Below are 23,519 nucleotides of genomic sequence, written 5' to 3' on the forward strand. Positions count from 1 at the left end.
CATCCAAACTGAATTTCTGATTTCCAGTCTGAAATCTTCTTCCATCAAACTGAATTTCTGATTTCAAAAAGGACGGCAATGGAAGATGAACTCCAGTCTTTGAAGGGATTTTGGAAGGATTTTGTCAATGTGGTACTGAATTCAGTCTGAAATCTTTTTCCATCCAAACTGAATTTATGATTTCCAGTCTGAAATCTTCTTCTATCAAACTGAATTTCTGATTTCAAAGAGGATGGCAATGGAAGATAAACTCCAGCCTATATTTACGAAATCAATATAAAATTCTTCAATATAGCCAGTAAATTTTTCAAATTTTTGATTTGAACTTGGATTGCATAAGATTAATTAAATTTATGGGAGGATTCAAGGATTAGTCAAAAATCTTTTACCATCCAGAGAATAAATTAGATTTCAGAATCGCTAGAGATATTCTAGTTTAAAGTAGCATTTAATCCAGTTCAAAATCTTCATCAATACAGATAATAGATAAAAATTTTTAGTTTTATCTAGAATTGCAATTTTGTTATTTCAGTAATGGATCTAGTTAGAAATCTTTTTTAATCTAGATAGCAGACCAGATTTTGGGTTGCATCTAGGACTGCAACACAAGATCTAAGCTAGACGAATGACATTTTATCTCTTCAGTAATGGAAATTCTGTTTCAATCTCGATAATGGACTATATTTATGGTTGCATCTATCAGTATTGCGGTTTTTGACATAATATTTATTCCGTTAATATCATTTAAATTTATTTCTTTGGCATAATATAACAACAGCTTTCCGATACTTCTTCTTCAGAGCCACGCGTGTTTTTATAAGCTTTTTGAAAAAAAGATTTTTAATAATTTTGATCGTAATTATGTCAAAAATAAAATCAAATTTTTTTTACAATTAAATTAATTTTAAACAATTTGTTATCTTTGATAACAATGTTCCTCATTCCGGCCGAAAGTGTTTTTATCCAGTTCATTCGTTCATTTTACTGGTACTTGTAACCTAGAGCGGAGTCTTGAGTACTCGGGACGAGTACCTTGGTGAAATACATTGCCTCTCCAATTATATTACATTTTCAGGTATAAAAAGTGAAAGAGAAAAACACAGGAGTAGTATTATATTATTACTTTTATTTTATTTATTTACAAGTTACATATACACAGTAGAATATCGAATAAATATCTCGATTGTACACAAATAACCATTTAAGTTAGTTTTGTTAGGTAGCCGGTGCAAGTTAAAACATTAGTTGTGAAAAAACAGTGGATTAGAAGATATTAATTCATAATCAAACACTATTTTATAATTTGAAACAAATTTATAAATTTTTTTTGTGTTTATTAATTAGATACAGATAAAATACAATCTATCTTTTCATGATTTTTACAAAAAAAAAAGAAATACTATTTTAATTAATTAATTAATTAGTTAATTAATTAATAGTTAGTATTTTTTTTCTTTATCGTTTACTGGTGCAATTTAAAATGTTTACATGCCTACATGTGCATATTTTTCGTTATTTTTTAGGTTTATACTCGCTTATGCAAGTCTTAAAGTTTAGGACACTCGGTATATTATTAATATCGTAAAGATTCATTTTCAGTATTTATCACTAAGTAGTCGTTCTGTAATACTTTTTTTTGTTCTCATTGACAATAAAAATATTACCACCCCAAAAGAAGGGCACTCAATATAAGTATAATTTTAAAATTACTTAGATATTAATGAGTTTATGATTTTATTGTAATTCAATTTCATTTAAGAGTATAAAGAATTACTTTTTATTTTAATTTTCTTTTTAATTAGTTAATAATAAAAATTGTTTCAGGAACTCATTCAGATTTTTTTAGTTTAACCAGTTCAATTTATTTCAAAATTAAATAAAATTAAAAATCTATGTGTAATTATTATCTATTGTCTCTTTTAATCTTTTTAAATCTTTTTAATCATTTTTAATTAAAACAAAAATATTGTTTGCTTAGTTCCTTTTTAATTTTTTTATTTAAAATTCCACTTTTAATTTAAATTTTCTTAATAATAACAAAAATAATTTAAAAAAATCTACGTTTTGGCACCAAATTTTTTTAATCAGTCTTTATTATTCTTTCAAAAAAGAACGGCTCTTTTATTTAATGAATTAATGTTTGGCTGTTGCAGGGCTACTACTTGGAAAATTTGAAATAAATATGTTAAGTAATAATACACAGATCGTTTGTGAGTGGACGTTCAAAATAACGATTAATCTCGTGAAATAACGCGTATAGAAACTTTTTTTTCTTTTAATAAATCACACTACTATTGATATCATCTAGCATTCTTAACATATACCAATTTACGTTGTCGCAACCTGCTGCCAACAGGTAGCTAAATACATCTCTTATCGATTTACTGTCAAGTATATAAAATGATGCAAATAATTACTTAACCTTTCAATACACGCCCGCGGAGTATCAATCAGCGCAATTCAAATTTGTAATCATTTAAGTTTTTTTCCAGAGTTAGGTTGTTGTATATTTTTAATTAATTAAAACTAGAACTGACACTAAATCTAGAACTAGAAATATTCGGGTTTAGCCGTCTTAAGAGACGTATGGCTAAATCCGAATATTTCTAGTTCTAGGTGTGGGAGTTAGTTCTAGTGCTTGTGTTTTAGTTATTATTCAACGTTATATTTTTGTATACTTTTATTGATCTAAAACTAGAACTAACACTAGACTGAGAACTAGAATCATTCGGGTTTAGCCGTCTTGAGAGACGTGCGGCTAAACCCGAATGTTTCTAGTTCTCAGTCTAGTGTTAGTTCTAGTGGTAGTGTTAGTCTAAAACTAGAACTAACACTAGACCTAGACCTAGAAATTATCGAATCTTTCTAGTTCTAGTGTTAGTTCTAGTTTTACTTCAATAGCAATATAAAATCTAGCGTTATCTAGTGCTAACTACTGCTACCTAACACTGTCAGTAAAACTAATACTAGACATATAACTAGAAACATTTGGGTTTAGCCGTCTTTAAAGACGTACGGCTAAACTCAAATGATTCTAGTTTTAGGTCTTGCTAGGTCTAGCGATAGTGTTAGTCTAAAAGTAGAACTAACACTAGACCTAAAAACATTCGAAGACGCACGGCTAAACCCGATACTCAATAAACCCGCAAAAGACAATTGTTGTGCCCTTCACCAGGAAGCGAAAGTTGGATGGACTAATCCGCCCAACTATCCAAGGTGAAGAAATTCCTTTCTCAAAGGAAGTCAAATATCTAGGAGTAATCCTAGACAAAACCCTGTCATGGAATGGACATTTGCAGGGAGTTTTGCACAAAGCTAGACTATCCTTGTGGACTTGTCGCAGTCTTTGTGGAAAAAATTGGGGTCTTACCCCTGAAAGACTGTACTGGCTCTATGTGACTGTGGTTAGACCTATGATCACATACGGAGCAGCAGCCTGGTATAGGAAAGTCCGACAGACTTCAGTTATCAGTAAACTTTCACGAATTCAACGAGTAGCTGGATTGGCAATCTCTGGTGCGATAGGCACAACGACAACTCTAGCAATGGAGGTTCTGCTTGGCCTATCTCCTCTGCATTTGCATATAGAGAAAGTGGCTAGAACAACCATTTACAGATTTAAGCAATATGCTCAAAGCTGTTCCGACATGTCCTACCAATGGGCTGCGGAAGACATATAAGCACTGATACTGTGCTATCAATGCAGTCAGATTTGGCGGTATCACTATCAGTGATTAATGCTCGATACCAGATTGTACTGCCTGAGCGGCAGTCCTGGATCGAAAATGAAAATTCTCTGGTTCGGGCAGACATTTGCTTGTACACAGATGGATCAAAAACGCCTGAAGGGGTAGGAGCAGGAGTATACTGCCAGACACCTCGAATTAAGCAAGCCTACAGCCTGGGTACGTACTGTACTGTATTCCAGGCGGAAGTATTTGCTATTGACATGGGTGCTAAAATCCTTCTTGAAAGAGGGGTGAAGAACATGACAGTACGAATTTTCTCAGACAGTCAAGCCGCTCTCCAGGCGCTGCAAGCCGTGAAAACGGTGTCGGCTCTGGTTAATGATTGTAAGAGAACATTAAACACACTGAGTTGTGATAACAGAGTCTCTCTGATCTGGGTCCCGGGTCACTCTGGGGTTGCTGGCAATGAAGCGGCAGATAAGCTAGCACGAGATGGCAGCACTGAAGCGTTTGTGGGACCGGAACCAGCAGTTGGTGTATCATTTGCGATGGCCAAATATAGGATTGGACTGTGGGCTGAAGAGAGACTTTGCCTACTGTGGACCAGTTCTCCTGGAATGAGACATGCTAAGGTGTTTATTAACATCGCCACTGTCAAACCCGGGAATATTTTAGGACTTGCCCGTAGTAGCATAAAAGTTCTAATGGGTGTTTTTACTGGGCACTGCCGATTAAAAGCACACCTCAACTTGTTGGGTTTAGCCGACGATGTTGAATGCCGACTATGTGCGGAGGAAGCAGAGACGGTTGAGCATGTTTTATGCCACTGCCCTGCCGTTAACAGTATCAGATTCTTGATTTTTAGGTCGCAGTTTATCTCCTCAAAAGATCTGAATGACCTTTCGCCGAGCAAGGTATTAATGTTCGTTAAGAGCATTGGACTGCACGGTGAAATTTGATAACGATATCTATCGGGGTACAATAGATCCTTAGGGTCGCGGTGCAAGGTTGGTTGGTCCGCCTACCCGATATGTATTCTATGTAATGTAATGTAATGTAAACCCGATACTTTCTAGTTCTAGGTCTAGTGTTAGTTCTAGTTTTACTTCAACAACAATATAAAATCTAGCGTTATCTAGTGCTAACCAGTGCTACCTAACACTGTCAGTAAAACTAATACTAAACGTAAAACTAGAAACATTTGGGTTTAGCCGTCTTTAAAGACGTACGGCTAAACTCAAATGATTCTAGTTTTAGGTCTTGCTAGTTCTAGTGATAGTGCTAGTCTAAAACTAGAACTAACACTAGACCTAGAACTAGAAAGTATCGGGTTTAAACCCGTTAGTTCTAGGTCTAGTGTTAGTTCTAGTTTTACTTCAACAACAATATAAAATCTAGCGTTATCTAGTGCTAACTAGTGCTACCTAACACTGTCAGTAAATACGGAGCCAAATACTAGGATCATCAACCGTGGGGTGAATAAAAACCTCCTTCGAACTCATTGCGAGAGATATCTACAGACGTTTGAACTGCCACAATGGTACCATACCTAAATATTATGGTCTTCCCAAGATACACAAGGATAACGCCCCGTTACGGCCGATTATTTCGTTCATTGGATCTCGTACTTATGCCATGTCTTCTTTCTTGGCCGAAATTTTGTCGAAGGCCTTCTTAGATCGAACCGAGGCTTGATCGAATTCGTTAGGCTTGGTTCTGCCTCCAGGGTTCGTTTTGGCATCCTTAGATGTGGTGTCGCTTTTCACCAATATTCCTTGGAGCATAGTGACTGAGAGGATCAGGGAAGACTGGTCGTTGGTGGCACCTCACACATTCATTGGTATGGAGCAGTTTTTACGGATGATCTCTTTTATGTTTGACTCCTCTGTTTTTTCCTTCAATGGTGATATATATAAACAGAAATTTGGTACACCTATGGATAGCCCACTTAGCCCTATCTTGGCAACCATCGTGATGGATTATGTCCTTAATGTCTGCATTCGAGAGGAAGGGCAACCTCTTCAAATACGTCGACGACATCATTTGTGCTTTGCCATCGGACTGCCAACTTTGACTACTTTCACCGGACATAACACCCATATACAGTTTACCCTGGAGGAAGAGAGGAATAGGTCTGTCCCCTTCCTGGACTCCTTGGTCGTACGTAATACGGATCAATCTATTCCACTGGACTGGTATCGTAAACCGACTTATTCTGGGGGGATTCATCAATTTTTTCTACTGCCATCCCCTAAATATGAAAATCAACACGTTGAGGGGTATGAAGTACCGAGTCTTCCGCATTTATGATGAGGCCCTGAGGTTGAAAAACCTAAAGTTATTGGCTGACATCTTTAGCAACAATGGTTATCCTGCTTCGCTAGTAAATAGGATCCTTTTTTCCTGTGACACACCTCAGGTCTCCCCTCGGGTGGCTCCTGTCTGTGGTCTCCCATCCTCTGACTCACCCACCTGATGTGGATGAACCACTTGTCAGACGTTTCGCTAAGCTACCGTTTATTCCTGGTTTGACCGATAATCTGGTGAACCTCTACGCTGCATTTTTACCAATTTGAAAGATCGACCCCCCGATGGTCTGAAATCCAACTTGATCTATAAGATCAACTGTCAGGGTTGTTCCGGCTCTGACGTGGGTATGACCAGCCAATATCTTAAGAGGAGACTCGACCAACACCGTAGAGACTGCATGCAGATTAAAAAAGTCTAATGCCACGGCCCTTGTGGAACACCATCTTACCACGGGACATACCTTCGATTTCGACAACTCCTCCATAGTATGTTGTGAACCCTCATACTATAAACGCTGTTTTCTTGAGATGTTCCACATCCTAAATGAACCTAATTCTGTAAATTTTCACACTGATGTGCAAAATGTTAGCAACATTTACTGCAATTTGGTGAAGTTACATGTTGCTCGTCCCCCACCTCTCGACGATTCGTCTTTCGGGGAGGTTTAGTTTTGACCTTGGTTTGGGGAATTGTCTTTTTTCCGTTTCTGTTGGGTTGGTATGGCTCTCGGTTTTTAATTGTCATGAATGTCACCTGTTGTTGTGACATTGTCTACGAACTAAAGAGGGATGTATTGGATTTATGGCAGCGGAATTGGGATGATAGTAGCAGATTCAAGGGCAGAGCCTTGTGGTTGATTAAGAAGGATGTCAGAGAAGGGGCATGGTATAAGCTATTACGTTCAGAATCTAAACACATGATATCTACAATTAATCGCATGAGAGTGGGACATGGCATGTTTCCTGCACATCTGTACAGGATTGGCATGGCGGATTCTCCAAACTGCAGTTGTGGAGAATTTTGTGAACTTAACCACATTATTTTGGCATGTGAAACGTATGAGTTGGACAGAAGTAGAATGTTTGTTAAGCTGAGAAGGGAGGGCATTTTTCCTCCATATAATGTTAGTATGCTTTTGACAACCAATAACGCTAGAGTTTTTTGTGCAAGATAGGAATTTTGTTTGATTTTATTTTAATGCATGGATGTACATCTGTCGCCGTTCGGTGGGTTATAGGCATAACGGTGGGTTATGGGTGCTTAAGTAAGTAAAAGTGGTTTGATGGGTTAAGGTAGTAAGGAAGGATCATTCCCCCCTACCGGTAGTTCTGTTTATTTAAGTTGTCTCTGATCTTTGGAACTTTATCCCCCCACAGGGCTACCTAATTTGAGGATAAACTGATACAACAAAAAAAAATTGTGACTGGTGGTAAAAGGGCTATATAAGCCCAGACACCAAGTGGATACCCCTGGTTTTAAGAAGAAAAAGGAAGAAGAAGTCACCTGTTGTTCTTGTTGTTGTGGTTTTGTTCTCGAATTTGATTGTTCCTGTGCGATCGTGCTGGATTTTTGGTTTTCCGGCGGTTTATTGGGCCGTTTATTGTCTGGCCCCCTGTTTGACTTATGGGTTTTTGTATTTTTGCGACTTGCAACCTCTATCTGTAAGTTAGGTTAAGTTTTTATTGTACAAATTGTTTGATTTGTTTGATTTGTTTCTTTTATTTTAATAAAATAGCGTTTTCCTCTGATGAAGAATTAAAAATAAAATTCGAAAGCTAAGGTACTAGTAAAGGAGATTTTTATTCACCCCACGGTTGATGATCCCAGTATTTGGCTCCGTACTTAAATTATATACTGTTGATATCCATGTTGCAAGTTTCGTTTAAATATTAAAATAATAAACAAATAAATATAACTTCTTATCTTGCAAAATTCAATTTATTTTAACGGAACCGGTTTCGACTAGTTTTACTTAGTCATCTTCAGCCGAATGGTCAATAAAAAATAAAATCAACATCACAAAGAGCAGACATATAAATAACATTTTAAAAAATGTGAAATTACACTTTAAAATATAATATATAAATAAATAAACTGTAAAAAGACAAAACCACATAAGTTCTTACACAAACGATGTACAAAATAACACTGTGTCAATTTATTTTTATTTTAACGGAACCGGTTTCGACTAGTTTTACTTAACCGTTCCGAAAAACCGGTTCCGTTAAAATAAATTGAATTTTGCAAGATAAGAAGTTATATTTATTTGTTTATTATTTTAATAAATTATATACAACCAGTAATTTACTTTACCACTGTCAGTAAAACTAATAGTAGACGTAGAACTAGAATCATTCGAATTTAGCCGTCTTTAAAAACGTACGGCTAAACTCAAATGGTTCTAATTCTAGATCTAGTGTTACTTCAACAATAATATACAATAAGCGCTATCTAGTACTAACTAGCGCTATCTTGCATTGTCACTAGAACTAACAATAGACCTAAAACTAGAAACATTTGGGTTTAGCCGTCTTTAGAGACGTACGCCTAAACCCAAATGATTCTAATTCTAGATCTAGTGTTAGTTTATTAAAAATGTGCAACAACCTAGCGCGGAATAACAAGTAAAACTAGAACTAACACTAGACCTAAAACTAGAAAGTTTCTAGATCTAGCTTTAGTATTCGTTCTACTTTTAGTTCAATAAACATCAGAGCTTATGATGCAAATGTATGTGCGTGTACTGGAAGGTTAATGATTAATTAATTAAAATTAAATGAATTTTTTACTGATATGTTGTGGTTAAAAATTTAATTTAAACGATTAATTTGTTTATCTGTTGTAATTTAAATTAAAATCATTTTTAAATGTTAAATAATCAAATTAATGTTATTTAATGAATGTTGGCTACCTGAGAGCCTCATATTTACCCCGTGATAAACGAACGAACAATCTAAACATCTTTTATCACATTTTCATAATAATTGAAGACACCTCAAGAAACATATACAAACTCACAACCTCACACAATAACAAGTGTCTCTGAGCACTTATCTAAGCAGTAAATTTTCACGAATAAACGTTGAAAGAACGATCATTGTAATGATTAAAGTGTACAAAGGAATCGATATTCTCGATGGGTTGCTGGAACTACTCAACCAGTGAAGCTTTTGATTTTTGATTGCCGTTTGTGAGTTGTGGCTCTTGAGCAAAATTACCTTTTCGATTACTTGCGCGTCAATAGATATACCTGGTAATGTTGACCTGCAGGATAACTCCATTCGACCTTCGTTTGGAAACAGCTTTTTATCCGCCACAAATTTTATTGTTAATGATCGAAAGATGAGTCCTTGAGGATCTGGTTTTGAACTGTTCATTTCTCCAACGTATTTTCTTAATGCCTGGAATACAAAAAATAAGTTGTGCTAATACTTAAAAATTAAATTAATATGAAAATAGCCCGATGTTTTGATTTTGTTGGTGATGATTTAAAATTTTGACCACATTTTTTTTAACATTTATTCGAAAATAATTATTAATAGTTCGGAAAATTGGGTCATATTTCACCCGTAGGGAATCGAACGAGATAACAATTCACAAATAACGGCCTGTCTGTAACCATTTTCGAAAACACACGATTTTATGAACGGTTTGATCCATATTTCCTCTCATATTAAAATGACACCGCGTTATAGTTATCCCAAGGGTAAGGTCGAGGGTAATCCCCTTTATCCTACCCAAAATATAATCGACGTCCATTATTATACATATTTTGTATTACATTCAAAATCATTTTTAATTTAAAATTGGATACATACCTGATACCCATTCATGTACCAAGAAAGTAACGGAGCTGGATCAGAAGGGGCGCTGATACAATCCGCTGTTATAACTTCACCTTCTTGATAATTACTTTGAAGATTTTCAATGGTTAAATCTTCGATTGGTAAAGCTGGAACAAAAAGTACTAAATCTATAACAATATCGATTTACCAACGGTACATACTAAAAGTGAATAGTCAGCTCGGAATAAACGTAGTGTTTAATTTGTGTGGTGTTTGAATTGGTAACGTTTAGTAATGGTGTTGGGAGATGGTAGGAAAGGGTGAATTTTCACCTGCGGCCGTAACGTTGTGGCTTTCGGAAGCGATGCGAAAAGCGGGTGCTTCTCCGGATACTTCGCATCGGTACGTTCCGCCACTGTGGTCTCTGCTTAGATGATCGAGCACCACTCTGCATTGCGTCCGGCTGCAATTCGACGATGCTCCTCGTAAATGAACGCCCGCTACTGGAAACGACATCTCTGAGGGGCTTCCTAATGGTTTATACCTGAAACAATTAATATTTTATGAACCATTAAAAAATAAATTAATAAATAACACATGTACTTTATAACATCGTATTTGACATCAATCTTGTATTTATGGTCCATTTAACGTGAGACAAGCATTGAGGTCTTATATATAATCTAGAGAGCGTATGTGGTGGTGGTGGGGGTAATCAGAAAGTCAGACATGTTGCATGTACCGACCTGAACTTAGCTATAGTTTCAAGTCTCTATTGTACCTACAATTATAACCTCACAATTCTCATAGACATATTGTTATTTTTATTAAAATTTGATTTTTGTTGAAAGTTTTCGAATTCTTTTCGTTTCACATATGTTTTTTTATAATTTGATAGGTTGGACGATTATTTACAACAGTCCATAAAATGTTTCTGGTTACTTGACTTGGAATTAACAATTGAAGACCTCGGTATAAGAAGGGGACAACTCCTTCTCTTGATAAATGGAGCTACTCCCTTCTTGCACCGAGGTCTTCAAATGAAGTTCAAGTAATGTTTATTATTAAGGACTGTTCAGTTTTTTTAATTAACAATTATTTATAAGCAAAGGTTAACGTGATCAATTGGAATTCCTTTAAATATTTTCTTCTTAGTTTATGTTAATTATAAGGGTTAGGGCTAAAAATTATTAAGTTCTTTTAAAATATCATATAATTAATAATTATTTATCAATAGTTATTAATGTTTTGTTTTGGTTATTACTTTCTGCCTTTCCAGTTTATAATAATGTAAATTCTTACTTATGCAAGAATTATATATACAGGGTGTCACACAAAAAACGCCCCAAGCTGTAACTCTGTCATTTACATTTCGATTTTCATGACCTAGCTATCAAATGAAATGGTTTGATGAATACTATGATTCATGCTACAAATAAACTTTTTCCAACGCCATCTTCATTTTCTAGCGATTATCAACATTTGATTTTCAAATTGCTCGGTATGTTTTTCTTCACGCTATTGGATAGAGTTTTTTTTTCTGAATCCATTAATGTACAATACATCAACATTAATTGTAATTGTAGCATAGAAAAACATTAAAATAGTTTCTGAACATTCTCTTAAAGTCACTTCTATTATACTGTAGTGTGCCATGGGATAAATGAAAAAACAACTTATATGTATCATTTACAACTGCTTCGGGCATTGAAATAGCATTTAACGACTGTTATCAGTTTTGCGTGAAAAAGTTTATTTGTAGCATGAATCATAGCATTCATCAAACCATTTCATTTGATACCTCGTTCATAAAAATCGGAAGTTAAATAACACAGTTACAGCTTACGGCGTTCTTGTGCGACAACATGTATCAGTAACTATCTTCAAAGTGGACGTATTGCACATCAGTGGATTCAGAAAAACAATATCTAATGACGTGAAGAAAAATATATAGAGCAATTTGAAAAACAAAAGTTAATAATCGCTTAAAATTGAAGATGGCCTTGAAAAAAATTTATTTGTAGCATGAACCATAGTATTCATCAAACCATTTCATTTGATGCCTCGGTCATGAAAATCGGAATATAAATGACAGAGTTACAGCTTGGGGCGTTTTTTGTGTGACACCCTGTATATGTAAGAATTTCGAATTTCCCGCTAAGTTGGTACATCTAACATGGCGACCTTTCTGGCTTCATTTTAGGCGTGGTGGGGACAACAGAATACGCACTCTAGATTATATATAAGACCTCAATGGAGACAAGCGATTATCTCGAAAACGGTTCATTTTACAAAAAAATGAACCAAATGAAAGTTGTTCTATGCCGATAATATTTTTTGAAGTTGATCTTATTTTCCCACCCACTTCAATACAATTTATTAACCCTTCTACTAAAACTTTCTTTATATCTTAAAAGGTTTTCTTGGCTACCATTTTTGCATGCATTTCTTATCCGCTCTTTCATGTTTTTTGGCATACTCGGTACATCGCGATAAACATTATCCTTAAGGACGCCCCATAAAAAATCAAGAGGTGTTAAATCAGGTGATCTGGCAGACCAAGAAATTGGACCTCCCCTTCCAATCCATCGCCCAGCATAATCCCGATCTAAAGCTTCACGTGCAATATGTGAAAAATGTACTGAACGAACACCCATCATTTTGCAGCCACATATTTTGTCTTTCTTCTCTGCTCAAATCTACAAGTAACGTTGGTAAGACGTCATCTATAAAATTTCTCCCCATTTAGCATACCATCAATTAAGTATGGATAGACCAAGGTCGTTGATGTTCTACTTCACGCAACCATCTCGAATTTTCAACACTCCAATAGTGAAATGTTGTCTATTGACTTGTCCTTTGTTTGTAAAAGTAGACTCATCCGAGAATAGCACGTTACCAAAGAAATTGACGTCCAACCGCATTCGTTCGATTTTCAAAATCACCTCCATAAAGCTGTTGATGCAATGAAATGTGGTATGTACTGGTCTTCGATATTCCGGCGTCAATTACAAGTCGTCGCGTCAAGTGCTAACTTGAGGATTTACCTCAACGCTAGCTAATACCGCAATTTCCTTTTCTTCCGTAGTTACAGTTGCTCGCAGAGTTCTTTTTCTTGGTTCCACATTTCCAGTGTTAGTGAAATCATTCACAACTCTGTAAAAGGTACTTCTCGAAGGCGTATTTCACAAAGCACACTATCAGCAACTTTTCTGCCAATCTCTCCATAAATAAAAATCATTTCGACTTTTTCTGCCACACTTAGAGTATTCATGATTTAATGACTTAGTTTAAACACTTTGCCTTAATGTAAAACGATGGATGGAATGAATTCAGAATTTGTTGCCAAGCAGTTTTTATGCAAATTTAGTTTTACCTGTTACATTTTAAAACAATTCAACCAATTAAGTCTCTGAAAGTGATATTCTGAAAATGCCGACATAAGCAGTTCCACGAACTCTTGTTTTTCATGCGTTAATGAATTTTCTTGCAAAATCAAAGCAAATACTTGAAAACCAATGAATAAAAATTGAAGTAATTTCTTGCTGCTAGGAATAAAATTGCTTAAAAGTGTAGAAATTGCTTTTCTAGTCGAATTATTTTCTTAAAAAAATAGATGCAATTGCTTACATATGCTTAAAATGTTATGAATAAACTAAGGAATTGCTTTTTCTAGTATGGCAATTGCTTGCATATTTGTAAGGTAGGTCGACCCCTGCATCATTTGCTTGTATAGTCAACTTTGAATCTCTACAGCATACACGGCTGAATATATGAAAAATGTGTGTAAACGAAAAATATACAGTTATATCGGTTTGATCGCGAAAATATTGAGTGGTTAGCAAATTACTTTTTGACTGATAGTGGTGAAAGGGGAGATGCTGCATTAGACACCTGCGACAGTTATCCGATCCGGGGTTTCAAAATTCTGTAGCTGAAGAACTCGGTATTCATCAAAGTACTGCCTGTAAGACATTTACTTCCATAAAGCATGCAGTTTTGGAAGAAGCTAATATTTTCATTAGATTTCTTAGAAGTGCTGAAGATTTTGTAGAAGCTAAACTGTTATGGTCAGAGATGCCGTTTTCCAACTGCCATCGGTACGAAAGGCTGCACACATGTTAGAATTCCAAAGTTCCATGAGTTCGGAGATGAATATATAAAGCGAAAAGGATACCCCAGTATTAACGTACAGGATACATGTAATGTGTAATGTAATTTTTACTAGTGTAGACAGTTAATGGCCAGGGTCTGCACAAAATAGCAGAATTTTCAAAAATTCTAGCATATATTGCATTCTTAAAAACAGTACAGAAGAATCTGTATTGTTAGGAGACGATGGTTACTCTATATCGCCTTGGATTATGACTCCCTGGAGAAATCCCACAACCCAACAGCAGCAAAATTATAATAACATTTCCTGTCCTTCAATATAAAATTAGGGGTCGATTAGAAAGAATACCATCGACGATAATATCTTGCGTTGTGCTTCATAACATAGCTAAACAATTTATCATCAAATATAATTCGTCAATTAGGACAGCAAAAAATTTCTTCATCAGTGTTAAATTCCTCACTTCCACTAGAATCTGCCATGGCACAGAATGTTGTTTTATTAACGTGGTTTAACCCACGGTGTGGTGTTAACGTCAACACAGTAGTACAAGTTGAACTATCTAAATTTGCAGGTTGAGACCTGTTCGAATAAGCAATTGCTATAGAGATGTAGGAACGGCAGCATTTGCTTAAAAATTTTATTCATGTGATGATATAGCCATTGCTTTTACTGCTAGCTTTTATTTGTGAAGAAATTGCTTTTCCTAAAAAGCGATTGCTTAAAGCAATTGCTAAAATTTTGTTCATTAGGGCCAATGTTTCGAAGCGGGTAGGAAAATGTTTAAAAATTCATAAATCTTATTTGTTCTTGGTAGATTATAATAAAGTTAGTTAATTGTTTCTGAAGAAGAGTTAATTTTTTTCAAAAGATGTTTGCCATTGTACTGGCAAAACCACACAGTAAAATTACTTTACTTTTATCCACAGATTCAGATTTTACAATAAATATATAGGATGCCATTTAAAAAATTGGTCGGGACCTTCATATAACCTTGAAAATAAGGTCAAGGTCAAAAAATTTTATCGTCATATGGTCGCACAGAACAACTTTCATTTGGTTCATTTTTATGTAAAATGATCCATTTTCGAAATAATCGCTTGTCTCACGTTAAATGGACCATCCTGTATCTATCCAACCATATACCTACATTTTGTGGCAGAAATGTTGGGCCAATTTTGTACTTAATAAAGTTTTCACACTTGGTTTAGTTTACGTGGTAATGAAAGTGTTCCGAAAAATGACACAAATCCAATTTTCATAAAAATACAAATAACCGAGTGACATAGGGCCGGTTGTACCACCTCCCGATAAACTATCTAACGGATAATTACCATGGATGCAGCGGTTTTAAGCGCTCTCATTGGCTAAGGTCCATTACTACCATCTTTTAGTTAACTTTATCTTATAGATAAACCCATCTACTAGCCAATCAGAGCGTGTAAAATAGCCGTAACCATCCCTTAGATAGCTTAACCAGAAGATAGTAGTAACGAACCTAAGTGCGCCAATTTATCTATCGGATAAATTTATCGGGAGTTGGTACAACCGGCCCTTATTCAATTAAACATGTACAGTTGGGTTTAAAAAATCATAACAACGATGTTTTTGGATATTTCTTGAGATACGACATTTTTATCGATTTGTAAAACACTACAACTTTGAATAGCTTCAAAAAATCTTTAACAGAGAACTTAATGTGTTGTGCTTCATGTAACTTTTTGGTCCATCGGTTGAAGAAAATTAATTACACTAGTCAAAAACTAATTTAAAATATTAATGTTATAATTTAAAAAAGAATCCTTTTACGAATTTCAACAAAAACGATAATCCACAATGAAAACGTTATCTATTGTTAGTTTGAAATCGGCTGCCAATTTCTGATTTGGAACCATGAAACGTATTACAACCCGACTGAATACGGAATATGTGGCCGAACTAGCTATGGATGTTCCAATTTCCATAGAATTTAGGTCGACATCTGGTGTGGCCTTTTAAACGGTTGGATGCTTGTAGTCGAACCTTACTCGTTTGCTTTCGCGTGCTTGCTTTTCGTAGCTTTTATGACGGAATATTAAACGGACGTCAATATCCTCAGCTTTGAATTTCTCCCAACCCCACATTCTTTCGTTTCGGAACTAATCCGTTTCATTAAATATAGATGTATTCGGGTTGAGATTGTATCTGTTAGACGTTTAATGTTGGGTTATCTTCGAAATTCGAATTGCTGAATTATTCAGGATGTTATCTTAGTGGATATAGTACGAGTAATTAGGGTGATAATTAGAGATAAATGCAAATTTATTTTTTTTATTTTTGGGGTTTATCAAACGTTTATTTAAAAACAATACGATTTTCCAGTTATTTTTAGTACGATATTATTATTTTTTAATGGTTCGCATATTGAAATAGGCAGAAAAAATTTATGGTCATGTGTAAATTCACAATATTTACTAAATGGGCGGGAATATTTAAAATCGGATCAATAGATTTTTTTTAACTAATAATTTTGAAATTTATTACTATATAAATAAGTAAACCTACAATTTATATTTTAGATGGTGTAAATATCAAAGTTTCACCGTTATCTGGAGTAGAACAATGTTACTTGTAAGCTAAGCACGTCTTGGCAGTTTGTCTTGTAAATTTTAAATTTTATATAGTACGAGAGAATTCAATAGTTGTATAGAGCGCATCACCGCCGTGAAACTGTCGTATAAACCAAATTTATTTTTTATCTATATCAAGTTAAACGACCATTTACTCTATTCACCCTAATAGTTTTGACACCTCCGCCTGTTTGTAATTGTGTCATGAATTACTTGAGGTCATTAAACGATCACGCGATGTTTACAGCCACATTAAGCTCGAATTTAATACTTTTAATATTTTATGTTGTTACAAAACGAACTTTAAGCACACAAGTTCTGTAGAGTAACGTGTTGTTCTATCTCTCTGCTGTCACAGATGTAAAGCTCAATCACTCAACGTGATGGGAGGAGTGTCACGCTTGTGATTGTTGTACTGCGACCTTTGATTTTGTAACATGTCTTTTTTTTATGAAGAAAAGGCGTACAAAGTGTAATGAGAAAGAGACCAAAAAAGCAGCTTAAAAATTTAAAAAAAATCTGTACTGGATAAAATGGATACAAATCAGGATAATCCGGAATACAAGAAGTGATATCGACTGTATTTTTAAGAATTATGATATGATATGTATATTAAATTGAAGCCTAAAGATTCTAGTTTATGATATGATATAAAAACTATAAGGCTATATTATTAAAATTGTTAAAGAAGATATTGCTAAATGTCTAAATCAATGTAATACTAAATTTGGAGAAAATCAGATCGACTGTATTTTTAAGAATCATGATATGATATGTATGTTGAATTCAAGCTTAAAGATTCTAGTTTATGATATGATATAAAAACTATAAGATAATATTATCAATATTTCCAGAAAATAATTGTTAAAGAAGAAATTGGTAAATGTGTAAATTAAAGATGTACAAAATTTTCAAAAAATCATATTGACTGTATCTTTAAGAATCATGATATGATATATACGTTAAATTGAAGCTTAGAGATTCTAGTTTATGATATGATATAAAAACTGTAAGGCTATATTATTAAAATTTCCACGAAAAAATTGTTAAAGAAGATATTACTAAATGTCGAAATCAAAGCAATACAAATATTTGAAAAAATCATATAGACTGTATTTTTAAGAATCATGATATGTATGTTGAATTGAAGCTTAAAGATTCTAGTTTATGATATGATATAAAAACTATAAGGTTATATTATTAAAATTCCCAAGAAAAAAATTGTTAAAAAAGAGATTGCTAAATGTCTAAATCAAAGCAATACAAATATTTGAAAAAATCATATTGACTGTATTTTTAAGAATCATGATATGATATGTATGTTGAATTGAAGCTTAAAGATTCTAGTTTATGATATGATATAAAAACTATAAGGTAATATTATTAAAATTTCTAGGAAAAAATTGTTAAAGAAGATATTGCTAAATGTCTAAATCAAAGCATATGTATGTTGAATTGAAGCTTAAAGATTCTAGTTTATGATATGATATAAAAACTATAAGGTAATATTATTAAAATTTCCAGGAAATAATTGTTAAAGAAGAAATTGCTAAATATGTAAATCAAAGATGTACAAAATTTTTAAAAAATCATATCGACTGTATCTTTAAGAATCATGATATGATATGTATGTTGAATTGAAGCTTAAAGATTCTAGTTTATGATATGATATAAAAACTATAAGGTAATATTATTAAAATTTCTAGGAAAAAATTGTTAAAGAAGATATTGCTAAATGTCTAAATCAAAGCATATGTATGTTGAATTGAAGCTTAAAGATTCTAGTTTATGATATGATATAAAAACTATAAGGTAATATTATTAAAATTTCCAGGAAATAATTGTTAAAGAAGAACTTGCTAAATATGTAAATCAAAGATGTACAAAATTTTCAAAAAATCATATCGACTGTATCTTTAAGAATCATGATATGATATGTATGTTAAATTGGAGCTTAAGGATTCTAGTTTATGATATGATATAAAACTATAAGGCTATATTATTAAAATTGTTAAAGAAGATATTGCTAAATGTCTAAAATCAAAGTAATACTAAATTTTGAGAAAATCAGATCGACTGTATTTTTAAGAATCATGATATGATATGTATGTTGAATTCAAGCTTAAAGATTCTAGTTTATGATATGATATAAAAACTATAAGATAATATCATTAATATTTCCAGAAAATAATTGTTAAAGAAGAAATTAGTAAATGTGTAAATTAAAGATGTACAAAATTTTCAAAAAATCATATTGACTGTATCTTTAAGAATCATGATATGATATATACGTTAAATTGAAGCTTAGAGATTCTAGTTTATGATATGATATAAAAACTGTAAGGCTATATTATTAAAATTCCCACGAAAAAATTGTTAAAGAAGATATTGCTAAATGTCTAAATCTAAGCAATACAAATATTTGAAAAGATCATATAGACTGTATTTTTAAGAATCATGATATGATATGTATGTTGAATTGAAGCTTAAAGATTCTAGTTTATGATATGATATAAAAACTATAAGGTAATATTATTAAAATTTCTAGGAAAAAATTGTTAAAGAAGATATTGCTAAATGTCGAAATCAAAGCAATACAAATATTTGAAAAAATCATATAGACTGTATTTTTAAGAATCATGATATGATATGTATGTTGAATTGAAGCTTAAAGATTCTAGTTTATGATATGATATAAAAACTATAAGGCTATATTATTAAAATTCCCAAGAAAAAAATTGTTAAAAAAGATATTGCTAAATGTCTAAATCAAAGCAATACAAATATTTGAAAAAATCATATCGACTGTATTTTTAAGAATCATGATATGATATGTATGTTGAATTGAAGCTTAAAGATTCTAGTTTATGATATGATATAAAAACTATAAGGCTATATTATAAAAATTCCCAAGAAAAAAATTGTTAAAAAAGATATTGCTAAATGTCTAAATCAAAGCAATACAAATATTTGAAAAAATCATATCGACTGTATTTTTAAGAATCATGATATGATATGTATGTTGAATTGAAGCTTAAAGATTCTAGTTTACGATATGATATAAAAACTATAAGGTTATATTATTAAAATTCCCAAGAAAAAAATTGTTAAAAAAGATATTGCTAAATGTCTAAATCAAAGCAATACAAATATTTGAAAAAATCATATCGACTGTATTTTTAACAATCATGATATGATATGTATGTTGAATTGAAGCTTAAAGATTCTAGTTTATGATATGATATAAAAACTATAAGGCTATATTATTAAAATTCCCAAGAAAAAAATTGTTAAAAAAGATATTGCTAAATGTCTAAATGAAAGCAATACAAATATTTGAAAAAATCATATCGACTGTATTTTTAAGAATCATGATATGATATGTATGTTGAATTGAAGCTTAAAGATTCTAGTTTATGATATGATATAAAAACTATAAGGTAATATTATTAAAATTTCTAGGAAAAAATTGTTAAAGAAGATATTGCTAAATGTCTAAATCAAAGCAATACAAATATTTGAAAAAATCATATCGACTGTATTTTTAAGAATCATGATATGATATGTATGTTGAATTGAAGCTTAAAGATTCTAGTTTATGATATGATATAAAAACTATAAGGTAATATTATTAAAATTTCTAGGAAAAAATTGTTAAAGAAGATATTGCTAAATGTCGAAATCAAAGCAATACAAATATTTGAAAAAATCATATAGACTGTATTTTTAAGAATCATGATATGATATGTATGTTGAATTGAAGCTTAAAGATTCTAGTTTATGATATGATATAAAAACTATAAGGTAATATTATTAAAATTTCCAGGAAATAATTGTAAAAGAAGAAATTGCTAAATGTGTAAATTAAAGATGTACAAAATTTTGAAAAAATCAAATTAACTGTATCTTTAAGAATCATGATATGATATGTATGTTAAATTGGAGCTTAAAGATTCTAGTTTATGATATGATATAAAAACTATAAGGCTATATTATTAAAATTTCCAGAAAAAAATTGTTAAAGAAGATATTACTAAATGTCTAAATCAAAGTAATACAAAATTTTGAAAAAATCAGATCGACTGTATTTTAAAGAATCATGATATGATATGTATGTTAAATTGAAGCTTACAGATTCTAATTTATGATATGATATAAAAACTGTAAGGCTATATTATTAAAATTTCCAGGAAATAATTGTTAAAGAAATTGCTAAATATGTAAATCAAAGATGTACAAAATTTTGAAAAAATCATATCGACTGTATCTTTAAGAATCATGATATGATATGTATGTTAAATTGAAGCTTACAGATTCTAATTTATGATATGATATAAAAACTGTAAGGCTATATTATTAAAATTTCCACGAAAAAGTTTTAAAGAAGATATTGCTAAATGTCTAAATCAAAGTAATACTAAATTTTGAGAAAATCAGATCGACTGTATTTTTAAGAATCATGATATGATATGTATGTTGAATGGAATCATACAGATTCTAGTTTATGATATGATATAAAAACTATAATGCTATATTATTAAAATTGTTAAAGAAGATATTGCTAAATGTCTAAATCAAAGTAATACAAAATTTTGAGAAAATCATATCGACTGTATTTTTAAGAATCATGATATGATATGTTTATGTTAAATTGAACCTTGATATGATATAAAAACTATAAGGTAATATTATTGAAATTTCCAGGAAATAATTGTTAAAGAAATTGCTAAATATGTAAATCAAAGATGTACAAAATTTTGAAAATATCATATCGACTGTATCTTTAAGAATCATGATATGATATGTATGTTAAATTGAAGCTTACAGATTCTAGTTTATGATATGATATAAAAACTGTAAGGCTATATTATTAAAATTTCCACAAAAAAGGTCTTAAAGAAGATATTGCTAAATGTCTAAATCAAAGCAATACAAATATTTAAAAAAGATCATATAGACTGTATTTTTAAGAATCATGATATGATATGTATGTTGAATTGAAGCTTAAAGATTCTAGTTTATGATATGATATAAAAACTATAAGGCTATATTATTAAATTTTCCAAGAAAAAAATTGTTAAAAAAGATATTGCTAAAGGTCTAAATCAAAGCAATACAAATATTTGAAAAAATCATATCGACTGGATTTTTAAGAATCATGATATGATATGTATGTTGAATTGAAGCTTAAAGATTCTAGTTTATGATATAATATAAAAACTATAAGGTAATATTATTAAAATTTCCAGGAAATAATTGTTAAAGAAAAAATTGGTAAATATGTAAATCAAAGATGTACAAAATTTTCAAAAAATCATATCGACTGTATCTTTAAGAATCATGATATGATATGTATGTTAAATTGGAGCTTAAGGATTCTAGTTTATTATACGATATAAAAACTAGAAGGTAATATTATTAAAATTTCCAGGAAATAATTGTTAAAGAAGAAATTGCTAAATGTGTAAATCAAAGATGTGCAAAATTTTGAAAAAATTAAATCAACTGTATCTTTAAGAATCATGATATGATATGTATGTTAAATTGGAGCTTAAAGATTCTAGTTTATGATATGATATAAAAACTATAAGGCTATATTATTAAAATAGTAAAAAAAAATATTGCTAAATGTCTAAATCAAAGTAACACTAAATTTTGAGAAAATCTGATCGACTATATTTTTAAGAATCATGATATGATATGTATGTTGAATTGAAGCTTAAAGATTCTAGTTTATGATATGATATAAAAACTATAAGGTAATATTATTAAAATTTCCAGGAAATAATTGTTAAAGAAGAAATTGCTAAATATGTAAAAAACCAAAGATGTACAAAATTTTCAAAAAATCATATCGACTGTATCTTTAAGAATCATGATATGATATGTATGTTAAATTGGAGCTTAAGGATTCTCGTTTATGATATGATATAAAACTAAATTTTGAGAAAATCAGATCGACTGTATTTTTAAGAATCATGATATGATATGTATGTTGAATGGAAGCATACAGATTCTAGTTTATGATATGATATAAAAACTATAATGCTGTATTATTAAAATTGTTAAAGAAGATATTGCTAAATGTCTAAATCAAAGTAATACAAAATTTTGAGAAAATCATATCGACTGTATTTTTAAGAATCATGATATGATATGTTTATGTTAAATTGAACCTTAAAGATTCTAGTTTATGATATGATATAAAAACTATAAGGTAATATTATTGAAATTTTCAGGAAAAAAAGATGAAAGAAGAAATTGTCAAATTTATAAATCAAAAATAACAGGAAATTTTCGAAAAATCATATTGATTGTGATTTTAAGAATCAGATTATGATATGTATGTTAAATTGAAGCTTAAAAATGTAAATTTATGATATGATATAAAAATTATAAGATAATATTATTAAAATTTCCAGGAAAAAATGATTAAAGATTGTAATATTTATAAAGAAAATTTGATGTACTATTTATAATTTGTTAAAATGGTTTGATTTACCTGAAAAATTCTTGTTCATCCTTGTACCATTTAACAGCGAATAATTGTTCGCCTCCGGTATCGAATTTACATTCGAGAATTAAATTGTCTCTGAGATCCGCGATTTTCGGTGCTGATAAGCTGGTTATTCTCATACCATTTACTGTAACAAAAAGAATCAAAGTTAATTGATTTGAATTAATAAATGAATAAAATAAAAATTCAATTTGTGTTTTAAAGAAAATGGTCGATGTAAAAAAAGCCAATCAGAATAATTCGGAAATCCGAAACGAATAGCGGTTAAAAAAATTGAAAGAGACCTCAAAACGTTATTTTAATTTTCATTGTAGCGGTTTCCGAATGGAGTTGTTCGTTAAATTGAATGGTATGGAAAATTAGAAAGGTCAACCGTGAAATAATGTACTAGGAGTGAGTGCGAAATCAAAATATAAAATCTAAATTTACAATTTTGTGTTTTTATGGAATCTAAATAGCTACACGTAACGTATCCTTTCAGTTTGCAGGTGTTTT

At 31.4% G+C, this 23,519-nt stretch overlaps 1 protein-coding gene across 15 annotated transcripts in view; it reads right to left on the minus strand.

Annotated features, from left to right (window-relative positions):
- Window positions 1–1,106: 1,106 nt before the first annotated feature.
- LOC111423616 (uncharacterized) overlaps window positions 1,107–23,519 on the minus strand; it is a 155,039-nt gene continuing 132,626 nt past the window's right edge. For 13 of the 15 annotated variants that reach the window (XM_071193922.1, XM_071193920.1, XM_023056890.2 and 10 more), the window contains 4 exons: window positions 23,010–23,151; window positions 10,117–10,328; window positions 9,818–9,951; window positions 5,038–9,400 (listed from right to left, as the gene is read on the minus strand). In XM_071193922.1, the coding sequence (XP_071050023.1) occupies window positions 9,050–9,400; window positions 9,818–9,951; window positions 10,117–10,328; window positions 23,010–23,143 (831 nt within the window). In that variant the 5' untranslated portion in view covers window positions 23,144–23,151 and the 3' untranslated portion in view covers window positions 5,038–9,049. Of the gene's footprint in view, window positions 2,933–5,037; window positions 9,401–9,817; window positions 9,952–10,116; window positions 10,329–23,009; window positions 23,152–23,519 lie in introns of those variants that run through there. The other 2 variants (XR_011639580.1, XR_011639581.1) reach the window with 2 other exon arrangements.

The sequence above is a fragment of the Onthophagus taurus genome, chromosome 2, assembly GCF_036711975.1.
Source record: "Onthophagus taurus isolate NC chromosome 2, IU_Otau_3.0, whole genome shotgun sequence".
Lineage (NCBI taxonomy): Eukaryota > Metazoa > Arthropoda > Insecta > Coleoptera > Scarabaeidae > Onthophagus > Onthophagus taurus.